General features: G+C 40.0%; 1 protein-coding gene across 1 annotated transcript in view; it reads right to left on the bottom strand.

Annotated features, from left to right (window-relative positions):
- slc38a9 (solute carrier family 38 member 9) overlaps positions 1-16037 on the bottom strand; it is a 45124-nt gene that overhangs the window by 24503 nt on the left and 4584 nt on the right. The window contains exons 3-11 of the mRNA XM_069682205.1: positions 14643-14772; positions 14401-14519; positions 14200-14263; positions 13625-13718; positions 13215-13385; positions 7144-7203; positions 6328-6537; positions 3554-3661; positions 2483-2589 (exon numbers count right to left, since the gene is read on the bottom strand). Of these exons, the coding sequence (XP_069538306.1) occupies positions 2483-2589; positions 3554-3661; positions 6328-6537; positions 7144-7203; positions 13215-13385; positions 13625-13718; positions 14200-14263; positions 14401-14519; positions 14643-14772 (1063 nt within the window). The remainder of the gene's footprint in view (positions 1-2482; positions 2590-3553; positions 3662-6327; positions 6538-7143; positions 7204-13214; positions 13386-13624; positions 13719-14199; positions 14264-14400; positions 14520-14642; positions 14773-16037) is intronic.

The raw sequence follows: 16037 nt of genomic DNA, 5'->3' as shown, positions 1-16037 counted from the left end.
ACGTGTGATGGACATGTTTCAGTGTGATGGACGTGTTTCAATATGATGGTCGTGTTTCAGTGTGATGGACGTTTTTCAGTGTGATGGACATGTCTCAGTGTGATGGACGTGTTTCAGTGTGATGGACGTGTGATGGACGTGTTTCAGTGTGATGGACGTGTGATGGACGTGTTTCAGTGTGATGGACGTTTTTCAGTGTGATGGACGTGTGATGGACGTGTTTCAGTGTGATGGACGTGTGATGGACGTTTTTCAGTGTGATGGACGTGTTTCAGTGTGATGGACGTTTTTCAGTGTGATGGACGTGTAATGGACGTGTTTCAGTGTGATGGACGTTTTTCAGTGTGATGGGCGTTTTTCAGTGTGATGGACGTGTGATGGACGTGTTTCAATGTGATGGACGTGTTTCAGTGTGATGGACGTGTGATGGACGTGTTTCAGTGTGATGGACGTGTTTCAGTGTGATGGACATGTTTGCAGTGTGATGGACGTGTTTCAGTGTGATGGACATGTTTGCAGTGTGATGGACATGTTTGCAGTGTGATGGACGTGTTTCAGTGTGATGGACATGTTTCAGTGTGATGGACATGTTTGCAGTGTGATGGACATGTTTGCAGTGTGATGGACGTGTTTCAGTGTGATGGACGTGTTTCAGTGTGATGGACGTGTGATGGACGTGTTTCAGTGTGATGGACGTGTTTCAGTGTGATGGACATGTTTGCAGTGTGATGGACGTGTTTCAGTGTGATGGACATGTTTGCAGTGTGATGGACGTGTTTCAGTGTGATGGACGTGTGATGGACGTGTTTCAGTGTGATGGTCGTGTTTCAGTGTGATGGACGTGTTTCAATATGATGGATGTGTGATGGACGTGTTTCAATATGATGGACGTGTGATGGACGTGTTTCAGTGTGATGGTCGTGTTTCAGTGTGATGGACGTGTTTCAATGTGATGGACGTGTTTCAGTGTGATGGACATGTTTGGTGTGATGGACGTGTTTCAGTGTGATGGACGTGTTTCAGTGTGATGGACAAGTTTGCAGTGTGATGGACGAGTATGCAGTGTGATGGACGTGTTTCAATATGATGGTCGTGTTTCAATGTGATGGTCGTGTTTCAGTGTGATGGTCGTGTTTCAGTGTGATGGACATGTTTCAGTGTGATGGACGTGTTTCAGTGTGATGGACGTGTTTCAGTGTGATGGACGTGTTTCAGTGTGATGGACGTGTTTCAGTGTGATGGACGTGTTTCAATGTGATGGACGTGTTTCAGTGTGATGGGCATGTTTGGTGTGATGGACGTGTTTCAGTGTGATGGACGTGTTTCAGTGTGATGGACGTGTTTCAATATGATGGTCGTGTTTCAATGTGATGGTCGTGTTTCAGTGTGATGGACGTGTTTCAGTGTGATGGACGTGTTTCAGTGTGATGGACGTGTTTCAATGTGATGGACGTGTTTCAGTGTGATGGACGTGTTTCAATATGATGGACGTGTTTCAATGTGATGGACGTGTTTCAATGTGATGGACGTGTTTCAGTGTGATGGACGTGTTTCAGTGTGATGGACATGTTTCAGTGTGATGGACATGTTTGCAGTGTGATGGACGTGTTTCAATATGATGGTCGTGTTTCAATGTGATGGTCGTGTTTCAGTGTGATGGACGTGTTTCAGTGTGATGGACATGTTTCAGTGTGATGGACGTGTTTCAGTGTGATGGACGAGTATGCAGTGTGATGGACGTGTGATGGACATGTTTGCAGTGTGATGGACGTGTTTCAATATGATGGTCGTGTTTCAATGTGATGGACGTGTTTCAGTGTGATGGACGTGTTTCAATATGATGGACGTGTTTCAATGTGATGGACGTGTTTCAGTGTGATGGACATGTTTGGTGTGATGGACGTGTTTCAGTGTGATGGACGTGTTTCAATGTGATGGACGTGTTTCAGTGTGATGGACGTGTTTCAGTGTGATGGATGTGTTTCAATGTGATGGACGTGTTTCAGTGTGATGGATGTGTTTCAATGTGATGGACGTGTTTCAGTGTGATGGACATGTTTGGTGTGATGGACGTGTTTCAGTGTGATGGACGTGTTTCAGTGTGATGGACATGTTTGCAGTGTGATGGACGTGTTTCAGTGTGATGGACGTGTTTCAATATGATGGACGTGTTTCAGTGTGATGGACGTGTTTCAGTGTGATGGATGTGTTTCAATGTGATGGACGTGTTTCAGTGTGATGGACATGTTTGGTGTGATGGACGTGTTTCAGTGTGATGGACGTGTTTCAGTGTGATGGACATGTTTGCAGTGTGATGGATGTGTTTCAATATGATGGACGTGTTTCAGTGTGACGGACGCGTTTCAATGTGATGGACATGTTTCAGTGTGATGGACATGTTTGGTGTGACGGACGAGTTTCAGTGTCATGGACGTGTTTGCAGTGGGACGAATGTATTTTCATTTGTCAGAATGAGACTGACGTTGTTCTCTTGGTTCCTGTTGCTCTTCATCAGTGTGATGATGCAGTTGTGGATGAAGAAGGCAAGAGTGAGGACACCAGTCAGTTGAGGGAAGAGCAGTCTTAACTCTGAAAGGACAGAAGTAGAAGAGATGATACACATGATCACCCCCAGTGGTTACAATGTACACTGCAGTCAGTGGATTTCATCACTTTGAGGCATGAGTGTCTTCAGAGTCAATGAGACTCTCAGATTATCAGATTTGTTGTGTGATGGAAGTTTAGGGACAGAGGTTGGCACTAGAGTAAAGTTAATGAAGATCCCAAAATGGACTAGGTTCATCCTCTGAGGAGAATCAGCGGGAAGATTTAATGCTAATATTAATGGCTACTTATTAGTTATTAGTCACATTTTCATTAAATTTTCAAGCAAATTTGATGCCACAAAAATACAGTTTTATATAAGTTAGATGTTTCCATACTGCTTTTTAATGTACAGCTTCAAAATGTGCATACAAATAATTTTATTGAAACACAACTCTTTCTTTAAAAAAAAAAGAAAATTATTAAGAAGGTGAGGTCAGAGAAAAGGTATGGAAGATTTATTTGGGAAACCCATGATTAATCTGATCATTACATCTGTGGCATCAATATGATCTGTAATAGTTCAGCTTTTGGACATCAACCAATTTCACCTTCTCTACGTCAGAAACTCTTCATCCATTGACTACATCAAAGATTCAGTACAAAACTCACCGATGTAAACTCTGATCAGCCCAGCACAATAAGCTATCTCTTGATTTATAGTATATCATAATAAAGTAATTAATTAATTAATTAATACTATACTTTAATATTTTAATAAATGTACCTATAATGATTACCTGGACAGCACTGTCTCTTTTTGGCTTATGCGCCCAAATTCAATCTCACATCCAACACGGCCATGAAGCTGTTCTGTTCATTGATCAGAACAGATACAGATGTGTTCTTCAAGTTCAGAAATCCATATCCTCATATATAAGTGGACGACACAAAGCAAGAGCATTTTTGCTTGTTTACCATGAGAAAAATCTAAGAAATATTAACATACCTGGAACATAGAACTGTGTGGGATGGAACCAGTGGAACTCCAGGTGGAATCCGAGGTGAACAGCTTTGATAGTGACCAGTGCGATCAGGTAGACCACTGATATGGTGCCTGAAAGAGATGAAACAATACATGTATTAATGTTTCAATAATGAGATTATTCTGGAGCAAAACCAGCATAAAAACACTCTGAGCTGGGACCATTCAGAAGACCGTCATGATGGCCACAGGGTGAGAGAGCTCCCAGGTGAACCAGAGTAATTAAGGAATTTCCTAACAAGCTAACAAGCAGTAAACAAGACATGCTATGCTAACCACGGGAGGAGACACGGCAGACCTGGAGCTGATTCTGCGAGAGCTAAGAGGGTTCCGCCAAGAAAACAAAGAACAACTAGACTCAATCAAAGAAGAAATTTTAAAGGCGAACACCAGGTTAGATGAAGCAGAAGGGCGAATCGAGAGAGCAGAGGAGAGGATTCTCAACCCCAAAGAAGTTATGACGGAGATGCTAAAGCTACACACTAAGCTAGAGGATAAGATAACGGACTTGGAGAGCCGCTCCAGATGTGAAAATATAAGAATTTATGGGGTGCCGGAGGGGTCTGAGAAAGATTCACTAACAATGATCACATGTCTGGAGAAGATGTTCCGAGAGTGTCTCAGGTCAACCGAGGATGTGCCCGACCTGCACGTTGAGCGAGCACACCAATTAGAAGGGCCGCGGCCACTGGACGGTGTGCCACTACGCTCCATCATAGCAAAGTTTCTTTGCTTTAAAACTATATAAGCCCTGTGGAGTATTGTACAATATGACCCACCATCTAAGATAAGAAACTTATATAACTGGAAATGGGAAGCAGAGTCCATTAAATACCTGGGAGTCATACTTCCCAAGGACCTTTCAAAAATGTTTGATCTCCATTATGGGCCTTCAAAGTCAAAGATAAAAACAGACATTGAAAGATGGAATGTTATTCCCTTTTTAAGCCTGAGCTCCAGGATTGACTATCAGGATGAATGTTCTCCCACGATTGCTTTACCTTTTTCAGCCACCCATCCAAAAACAACACCAGGGCGGCGCTGATGCCTGCTGGAGGCTCTGTGGGACCAATGGAGCACTGACATATTTTCTGGAAGTGCCAGGTCATTAGAAGTTATTGGGAAGAGATCCATAAACATATAAAGAAGATATTTGGTGTAAACATCTCTTTTAAATGTGAAACTGTGTATTTGGGTGATGTGTTGTTCGAAAACAACAAAAACTTAGTTGGTATACTGCAAGCAGCAAGAAAAAAAATCATCACAAGATATGGTTAAAGGTAGAACCTCCCACCAGTGAGGAATGGCTAGATATAATACACAAGATTTACATAATGGAAAAATTGTCATTTTCCCTCAGAGTGCAAAAAGAAAAGTTTTATGGGATTTGGTCTAAATGGACTGAGTATGTAAAACCTGTGACATCTGATTTCATTTAAAGCTATCGGTAACTTGTGGCCTGCTCTCGTCACCCTGCTCTATGTTTTAATTTCAGTATAACCACGTTTCACTAAACTTCTTTCCACTTTGTATGACACTTGGAAGATCAAAATACGGAAGCTCCCCCCTGGTTCTGCGTAGGTTACAGAACAGTGACTTAAAAATGGAAAATCTCGGAAAAGCAATATGGACAAAAGACATTTGGACTTTTTGCAACCACCCTCCCTAATTCCCAGCAGGAAAGGGGGGGTCAAATGAGGGACAATTTTAATACAGTGAATTCAGGAAAGTCCAGAATGATTTAAATGTTGTATGTAAGGAAAATGAGAATATTTTGCTTTTCCAAAAAAAAAAGAAAATTTCCCCGAAAAAAAACAAAAAAACACTCCGAGCTGACCATCCCTGAGACGAAAACTCTGCTTATTAATTTGACATCCCTCTGTCATACCTAAGAAGGTGTCCCATCATCCCTCTGTCATACCTAAGAAGGTGTCCCATCATCCCTCTGTCATACCTAAGAAGGTGTTCCATCATCCCTCTGTCATACCTAAGAAGGTGTCTCTCTGTCATACCTAAGAAGGTGTCCCATCATCCCTCTGTCATACCTAAGAAGGTGTCCCATCATCCCTCTGTCATACCTAAGAAGGTGTCCCATCATCCCTCTGTCATACCTAGGAAGGTGTCCCATCATCCCTCTGTCATACCTAAGAAGGTGTCCCATCATCCCTCTGTCATACCTAGGAAGGTGTCCCATCATCCCTCTGTCATACCTAAGAAGGTGTCCCATCATCCCTCTGTCATACCTAAGAAGGTGTCCCATCATCCCTCTGTCATACCTAGGAAGGTGTCCCATCATCCCTCTGTCATACCTAAGAAGGTGTCCCATCATCCCTCTGTCATACCTAGGAAGGTGTCCCATCATCCCTCTGTCATACCTAAGAAGGTGTCCCATCATCCCTCTGTCATACCTAAGAAGGTGTCCCATCATCCCTCTGTCATGCCTAAGAAGGTGTCCCATCATCCCTCTGTCATGCCTAAGAAGGTGTCCCATCATCCCTCTGTCATACCTAAGAAGGTGTCCCATCATCCCTCTGTCATGCCTAAGAAGGTGTCCCATCATCCCTCTGTCATACCTAAGAAGGTGTCCCATCATCCCTCTGTCATGCCTAAGAAGGTGTCCCATCATCCCTCTGTCATACCTAAGAAGGTGTCCCATCATCCCTCTGTCATACCTAAGAAGGTGTCCCATCATCCCTCTGTCATACCTAGGAAGGTGTCTCATCATCCCTCTGTCATACCTAGGAAGGTGAACCTGGCAAAGAAGGAGGCCGAGCGGAAGCAGAGCAGTGGTAGCAGCAGGATGATCAGGTACAGGGGGATGGTGTTGGTTTTACTCCACCAGTGTTCAAAGGAGTTCCCATCTGAGGTTTTATTCCCACTGTCACTGAGGAGTAGCGTGCTGAAGGTCAGGTTCCCCCCGGGGTCAGTGTTCGGGTACGGACAGACCACTGAGGACAAGAATCAACTAATCAATAACACACCAGAGCATTAAAATCCACACATTCAGTTTACACACGGCCACCACAGCAAACACAGTGTGCATCAACCTGCATAACATTTAAAACGAGAGATTTCAAACTGAACTCCGGTTTCAGGTTCACTGACAGAAAACTAACCTGCACACAAGCATGTCTGAATACATGCTGTCTTTCTCTTTAAGATTTTAATAAACATTTACATTGACGAGGAAATTAAAGTTAAAACAAAAAAATGTAACGGGAGCAGTACCAAATATCATAGAATATAACTTAAGAAACTAAAAAAAAATCCGAAGAAAAGTGTCTGCACAATACAAAAGATAAAATGATTCTTCTGTCCTTAATAAAATAATTTCATATTAATCAGTTATTACAATACCGAGGCTCCAAAAGCTTCAGATTTATTTTTCTGATGCAGCAGGCTTGATTTAATTTGAATTAGCTGTCGACTGCTGACAGACTGTTTAATGCAGAATAAAGTGCAAGACCAAGGCTTAGAGAGAAATCTGCTCTGTAAAATGTATCCATCAGTAAAGTTTAAAGTCTGAAGTTTGAAGTCTACAGTGCGACTCTTACCTCTCTCTGAGCCGTTGGTCCCAAACTCTGAGTCGGACACGTTCACATTGTTAGCGTAGTCTGTGGACACAACAGATCAACAACTATAACTACACAACTCTGCAGAAAACAACATTAAACACTGATTTCACTTTCTTTACAGGCAGAGACATCTTTATACTTCATCTTTATACATCATTATCATTTATGGGGTGGAAAGTTGATGGTTCGATCCCCTGACTGCTACGGTCACATTATCTTTATCTATCAACATTATCGTCTTTATCTATCAAAATCTATCGTCTTTATCAACATCTATCCTCTTTATCTATCAACATTATCTATCATTTTTATATATCAACATTATCTATCACAATTATATCAACATTATCTTTATCATCTTTATCTATCAACATTATCTATCATCTTTATCAACATTATCTATCGTGTTTTATATCAACATTATCTATCATCTTTATCAACATTATCTATCGTGTTTTATATCAACATTATCTATCATCTTTATCAACATTATCTATCGTGTTTATATATCAACATTATCTATCATCTTTATCTATCAACATTATCTATCATCTTTAGCAACATTATCTATCGTGTTTATATATCAACATTATCTATCATCTTTATCAACATTATCTATCGTGTTTATATATCCACATTATCTATCATCTTTATCTATCAACATTATCTATCCTCGTTATCTATCAACATTATCTATCATTTTTATATATCAACATTATCTATCACAATTATATCAACATTATCTTTATCATCTTTATCTATCAACATTATCTATCATCTTTATCTATCAACATTATCTATCATCTTTATCAACATTATCTATCGTGTTTTATATCAACATTATCTATCATCTTTATCAACATTATCTATCGTGTTTATATATCAACAATATCTATCATCTTTATCTATCAACATTATCTATCATGTTTATATATCAACATTATCTATCATCTTTATCTATCAACATTATCTATCATGTTTATATATCAACATGATCTATCATGCTTATATATAAACATTATCTATCTTTATCTATAAATATTATCTATCATCATTATGTATCAACATCTTTATCTATCATCTTTATCTATCAACATTATCTATCATCTTTATCTATCAACATTATCTTTATCAACATTATTGTCTTTATCTATCAACATCTATCGTCTTTATCTATCATCTTTATCTATCAACATTATCTTTCATCGTTATCCATCAATATTATCTTTATCTATGAACATTATCATCTTTATCTATCGTCCTTATCTATCAACATTATCTATCATCTTTATCTATCAACATTATCGTCTTTATCTATCAAAATCTATCGTCTTTATCAACATCTATCCTCTTTATCTATCAACATTATCTATCATTTCTATATATCATCATTATCTATCACAATTATATCAACATTATCTTTATCCTCTTTATCTATCAACATTATCTATCATCTTTATCAACATTATCTATCGTGTTTTATATCAACATTATCTATCATCTTTATCTATCAACATTATCTATCGTGTTTATATATCAACATTATCTTTATCAACATTATTGTCTTTATCTATCAACATCTATCGTCTTTATCTATCGTCTTTATCTATCAACATCTATCGTCTTTATCAACATGACCATCGTCTTTATCTATCAACATTATCGTCTTTATCTATCAACATTATCTATCGTCTTACCAACATTATCTATCGTCTTACCAACATTATCATCTTTATCTATCAACATTATCTATCGTCTATCGTTTTTGTTATGGTATAGTTTAATAATGAGGTGCAAAGCAATTCAATCATAAGCCATTTTAGAAGGAGAAGCATTTTACATCTTCTGGCACGTCTGGATCTCGCTCACAATTTTTCTGACAAGACAGAACATTTGCCTTTTTATGTTTATTTTGACTTCAGTCCTATAGTGCATAAAGTTGTGTTGACCTGCCAAGGGACTACAGATGCGAATTAGCTTAAAGCTATAATCTGGTACGGTGCATCAAATGGTGACATTTATGTTTTAAAGTGTACATGGTCCCTTTTAAATACAATACAATAAATAAAAAAATAAGTGAGTGATGCTCTAAAAAAGATAAATCAGCTAAGAAATCAGCTGTCCCGATGGTTTGACACTTATTTCTGACAAATTGCTGCTGAGATTATTGAAGATAATTGATGATTTCCAGGCCCCCCACTCTGAGAACCACTACAATAAACGACCTACAAGCTGCTTTTAATGTCATCCAAAGAAATCTTTGGAAATTTAAACCCGTTCCGAACCCAAACAAGACTAAAATGATGTGCTTCTCAAGATCAAACAGGACAGTTACAGAAGGTTATCACATCTTTACTTTGAAGGATGAGGTTATTGAACATGCGTCAACATATAAATATCTGGGTTTTTTCCACTGCATCTTTATGAGAAAGTGTTTGTCTTAATTATACCAGTGGTTATCAAAGTAAGTTCCTGGGACCTCTGGTGGTCTGCAAAACATAGTCTGGGGGTCCGCGAAATAATTATAAGAAATTTGTAATAGATTATAAAATTGTGTTGTATCATTAACACTGTATGTCTACAGATGACGACCATTTCATATGAAACAAGCATATTGTGTCCATTCCTCCCACCCACGTTGGCTGTGGACTAATAGAAACTGATATGATTGTGACACATCACGTCAATCTGTCATGAATCACTCAATTCACTCAGGTCGCAATGAACCGTCAGCTAGGTAGCTAGCAAGTATGGAGAAATATTTGAATCAGTCCATATAGTCAAGTGATGCTAAACCCAAACCAGCTAAATTGAGAAAATATGACTACAGGTATATGAAGTTTGGTTTTAATGAGAACAGTGACAGGAGACCAAAATGCATCATGCGTCTTCAGATGCTAGAACAAAGCTATGAAACCAGCCAAGCTAAGGTAACATCTGATCACAAAGCACCTGGAATAAAATGACAAAACTAAATATTTGTGAACCTGGCCACAACTTCAGCGAAAGCACAGAAGGCTTCTTATTTGGTGAAGCCACACACAATTGCATGTGAGATCAAGAGCTGGTACTTCCAGCGGTGGTTGAAATGTGTATATATGCTTGGTGCAGAGTAAAAATGTACAATACAAATACTTCCAATGGCATCTAAGATTGTAAATGGTAGTAAGCATATGTGTAATCAGTGTTATGATTATGAGGGGGTCCTTGTTCTCCCCTGTAAGGTGTCCCTGGCCCAAAAAAGTTTGAGAACCCCTGCATTATACAACCGTAGGATGACACATAGATCTTTCTTTAGGAGGCGATACAACATGAACTGCCTTCTTATTTATGTTCCTACTGACTCTGTCAGAGGCTGCAGCCTGCGGTCACACGGACACGTGAGGTTTGTCATTCCTTGAACTCACTCTGAGTCACCTCAAAGAGATTTATTAGCTTGGAAGGTTATAAAAACATTTGACCAGTGAATGCATCTGTCTCACTGCTGAAGGCTGTTAATTTACTGTTTCTGCTCGTTTTATTTTATTGTTTGTTCTAAATGTGAAACTTGTAATGCTGCCGCCTTGGCCTCCCTTGAAAAAGAGATTTTGTGTGCTTGTAAAACAAAGGTTAAATGTAAAAGAATCTCTCTCTCTCTCTCTCATTTATGTATTATCTTTATTCATCATTATTATATATTATATAGATCCTTGTGTCGTTTACCTCCTACAGGTTGAACATCAGAGCAGCATTTAAAGGTCAGAAGATGTTCTGACCCTGAAAACGGTCGATTCTGATGTCATTTATCATATTGAAACCATAAATAACCTTTGATCGTATATTTGAACAGATCATTCTTGATGCTCTCTGGAAAATGTCAGCTCAGTACACAATCACAATGTCTGTTTTTAAAGCAGTGCTGGTGGTCAGTGATGTATCAGTCAGCTATATAAACTGAATATAAGCTCCTCTGCTCACTCAGACAGACTATAGAGTCAGATTTAACTGAAGTGACCTTTAAGGTCATTAAACATGAGAGACACTGAGCATCTCATGAGGAGAAACCTGCGATGTGCGATTACAGTGTTTAATTATGAAGATGTGACATCAGATTACCATGAAAATTAGCATGTTAGCTATAATTTACAGTTCCTGTGGCTGTATGCAGCGTTCCTGCTGAATCACAATGATCTCCTAAATCAAAGAGCTGAAGTGATTCAGTGTTTCCCACAGAATGACGACTTACCTGTGGCAGCAAGGTAAGTCACACACACACACACACACACACACACACACAGGAAGCTTGAAATATCAAACATGCATCTCTGATATCAGTTGTGAGTGTGTCATAAAGTATCCATAAAATCTGAGTGAAAATAAACGTTCAGAACCACGAGAAAATCTTCTTGAAAAACAGCTCGTTTGGCTGTTCAGACCATTTCTCAGGACTGTGTAGGCGTGGCAGATCCCGTGTTGATTGACACCTGCCGGGCTCCGCCTGTCCGCGTTCTCATGGCAACTGTCAACACAACAATGGCGCATGGGAAAGCAGTGTTTCCTCTAGGACTTTCAGCAGCAGGGTAGAGGGTTTGTTGTACCACCCAGGTATGTGCGCATGTGCACATCTTATCAAAACTATTGCTGTCAGGTGATTAAAAGATGAATCTAATTAATTACAGGCTTTGTAATCAATTGATTTAGATTAATGTCATATATGAATGATTTCTGTGAGGAGCACGTCACATGTAGACTGACTCAGTCTTATTTCTTACTTCCACACTTTAATTGTTCTCTCTTCTTCACCTCATTAAGTTTTAATTCACAAACTACTTTAACCTGATCACTTTGCTTCAGTCCCCCAACACACCTGCACCTGTGCTCTCTGCACCGCTGCTGGCCCCGCCCCCTCTTTCTGTCTCTCTGTCTGCTGTGTTGACTGTCTTCATCAGCAGTCTGTTTCATTAAGTCACAAAGGTTACATATCTTCTCTCGCAATTCAGTTCTCACAGCACGTGAGTCGCGTGTGCACGAGGGACGTTATTAATGACGTAGCGATCAAAACGATGGATCGTTACCAAATGACATCACTTTTTATAAGCTTTATAAAGCGCGACAATCAATGAGTTTACAGTCGGGACGTGCGGAGTTAGACAGACAATATCTCCTCATTCAGTATGATATTGTGCAGCTCGCTGGAGGGAGATCTCCAGGGAGCTGAACGTGTGATACTGAGCGCACAGCTGATAGAGGCACGTGGATCGTTTACACTGCGTGTTAGAACTGCACATGTATGCCGATGTCAGCGATGCGGAGCGGACCCTCTTTTGCCGTTAGAAGTAAACTGGTCCCGCTGTTGTTTATGTGGTTGCCAAGACTTCATGAGTTCACTGTTTCAGTGCTCTTCCTCAATGAGGAGAGGATGGACGATCGTTGATTTGCAGCGGAAATCTCCAAAGAGTCGTTTAATTACAACTTCTGAGGCAGCGGCCGCAACAATTCATTACATGTATGTGGCGGAAACACTGCTGCTTCTCCAAGTCCGCCGCATTTACAAAATAAAAGAATGACACGTTGTCATCTCAGATGGTAGATGTGCACCGGGGACAGCACAGAGGCATGAGGGGAAAAGGTGATCGTTAGGTAACTGCAACAGGTATGTGCAGAGACGTTCAGGGTATGTGGACACGAGTTAGCTCAGACTTAGAGAGGAAGATTGAGCGCGAGCCGAGAAGTGTTATTGCACCTGTGAGGGCGGGGCAACTGCGGTTGGAATTAGTTGCGTAATAAATACCCTAACATAACCACACCAAATTCAACCCCAGCGTCAGGGAAGTAAACGAAGAAGGAATGGCAATAACTTGAGTTTGGATTAAAACTCATTTCTAAATCTTTTAAGATGTTTATTAGTTTGTACATAAGACGCTAAATTACACAGTTAGAAGGATTTGGTGGATTTGGGTTTACAGGGGCTTGAAGGCTCTCATTGTCTTTTTTGAATAATTAACATAATAATAATATGATGTTAACAGATCACTGTGACTGAACAGTTAATTAACATAAGTATTACTCACTGTAGATGAACTGTCCCGTGTTGTAGAGGAAGTTGGACATGAGGACCCAGTAAACCACCATGGCTCCGATCAGAGACACCATGGAGAACACCAGACTGGACCACTGACCAAACTTTCCAAAGTAATACCTGCACACATCCGGGAACTCCCAGTCCGAGGTGTCCACGTAGGCTGGAGACATAAAACAGGACGAATACAGCAAACACAGAGGACAGATAGTGAATGTTCACGTACCGACATGAGGATATAAACATTTCAAAATAAGATAATAACAAACATCAGAGCGCTCTAATTCTTTAAGTTAATGCAGAGCTTTGATGACTTCGTACACACCATTAACACACAGTATTTAATCAAAGTAATAAAAGTAATAATAATAATTAACAAATTATTAATTAATAAGCACTCACGGATGTTCTTTGGTGATTTGAGGACGATATAACAGCAGTAGAGCATCAGCAGGCCGGTGAAGATGAGGATGAGGATGCCAAGAGTGAAGCCAGCCTAAAGAGTCGAAGACGACCGTTAGACCCTCCCCGTCTGATTAAAAACATACTGCTGCTTCACACAAATAATAACGATGATGATGAATAATGATAAACTACTTTCTGTAGTTCAAACATACTGCGAATGTACACCAGGACTTAAAGCATAACACTTTAATGCTCATTTATTTATGGTTAAAAACCTTTATGCACTTTTGCATCGTAATGTTTTTGCACTAACTCTGCTCATCAGGTTTAAATACTGATTATGCACTACCTGAATAGCACTACCTCAGGGGATGGGTTTGACAGATGTGTGATTTCACATGTCTTGTAAGCTACTGGATGCCTAAATTTCCCTCGGGATCAATAAAGTATCTATCTATCTATCTATCTATCTATCTATCTATCTATCTATGTACGTATGGAATAGCTGAGGTCAACTCTAAATGAGTCGTTTTACTCTGAAGGAGCCGTTTGACTTTGTGTTCATAAAGCACCTGTTTGATTCCCCAGGGGATGCTGAGTATAGACGTGCCCATCATCGTGTTCCAGATAGCAAATCTGAGAGGAGACAGAAAGACATCACTAATCGAACACAGATCAAACACACGGATTGAACATGACTTCTGTAGTCAGGTTATTAATCTCAGGTGTATATTTATATATATATTTATATACATATAGATAACAGCTCTCACATGGTGATGATGCTGGGGTTCTTGGACGAGCTGTCGCTGCCCGTCACCTTGAAGGCGGTCCCCAGCGGGCTGTAGACGTAGATCTCCTCTTGAGCGGGGATCACATGGTTGGGAGGACTCTGAGCACAAACACACACTGAAGTGAGACCACAAGCTAACACACGGTGTGTGTTTTAGTTATCCTTTATTATCTGTTATGTGTCTGTACAGGTGACAGGTAAGTGTGCTGTGATTGGACGAACCAGCAGCCTATCAGAGGAGCCTGTCAGCCTGCTGTAGTAATGCACTCTGCTATTGAGGATGGCAGCTTCAGCTGAAACTCTCTCCTGAGGATCATCGTCCACGATGTTTCTGGGCTCCACGTGAAACGGCCTGAAGAAGACAAAACTCTGTTATTTACACCGATAATCAGAATCAGAAGTTTGTTATTGATCCCTCAGAGGAATCAATCCACCTACCAATCAATCAATCAATCAATCAATCAATCAACCAACCAACCAGCCAGTTTCACCATTAAATGTTTCAGTCAACAAAACAAATACTCTGACTCCTGCTCTGAGGATCAGGTGCTAAATAAATAAATCTTCATCATTTTATATTTTCTGACATTTTGTTAGATTATTGATCAAACATATATTCACAGGTTGAAAGTAAAACATTTACAAACATCTTTTAACTGGAAGTGCCACAGAGGACAAACACTTTTATTTTGAAATTCAAACTTTGCTGATTGAAGGAAACAAACACTGTGAAGACTGTGAAGTCTCTGTGAAATACCAAACTGGATTAAAACTCACACACACTGCTGATGCTAGGCTGGTGCTTAACATAGACACACACACACACACACACACGTTAGTGTTATCTTGTGAATTCCACGAAGTCTAACTTGAAGAACGTGGCTAGTTTATTATCAGAACAGAAACTCCGCTGCTCCCTGCTGGATCCAGACTCTAAGATGCTGTTCACACACACACACACACACACACACACACACACGGCTCTCTGCAGTGCAAGTACTTCACTCGCATTTGCTCCTAAAAATAGGTGTGTGAGAACCGGAAACTGCTAATCGTTCAAAAACTACAAGTCCCACATTCCAAAAGCCACAATGCGCCAATCACAGGACACTTTTCTGTGATGACGCAGTCGTGTCAAGTGAGAAGGCTCTTTGTTTTTCTTAAAGAATACAGGATCAAATTGTAAGATATATAAGTATATAGAGGGTTTCTATGTTCTGTTTTGTTCGTTTGTTTTTTTGTTTGTTTCCTTAACTTCAGTGTTTCTGATACATACATTTTGTGGCGGTGGAATTATTGTCGCCGCTGCTTCAGATTTCTATAGCATGTCCTGAAGTCGCAACTAGACGACTGCTGAGATTTCCGCTCCAAATGAACGGTTGTTCGCCCCCTCTTTCCTCGTTGAGGGAGAGCACTGTAACCCTAACCCTAACCCTAACCCTAACCCTTACAGGAGGACAGGACGTGACACATTACAGTGAGCTAACCTAGCTGTTGTTACTCACATTATAATGAGCTAACCTAGCTGTTATTACTCACATTATAATGAGCTAACCTAGCGGTTAGCACTCATATTATAATGAGCTAGTATAGCTGTTAGAACTCACATTAAAATGA

Source organism: Semicossyphus pulcher, unplaced genomic scaffold (assembly GCF_022749685.1).
Source record: "Semicossyphus pulcher isolate SPU_LCO1_2020_fin unplaced genomic scaffold, fSemPul1.0.p SCAF_52, whole genome shotgun sequence".
NCBI classification, from domain to species: Eukaryota; Metazoa; Chordata; class Actinopteri; order Labriformes; family Labridae; genus Semicossyphus; species Semicossyphus pulcher.
The sequence above is the reverse complement of the archived record's forward strand: the minus strand, read 5'-3'. Positions and strand labels throughout refer to the sequence as shown.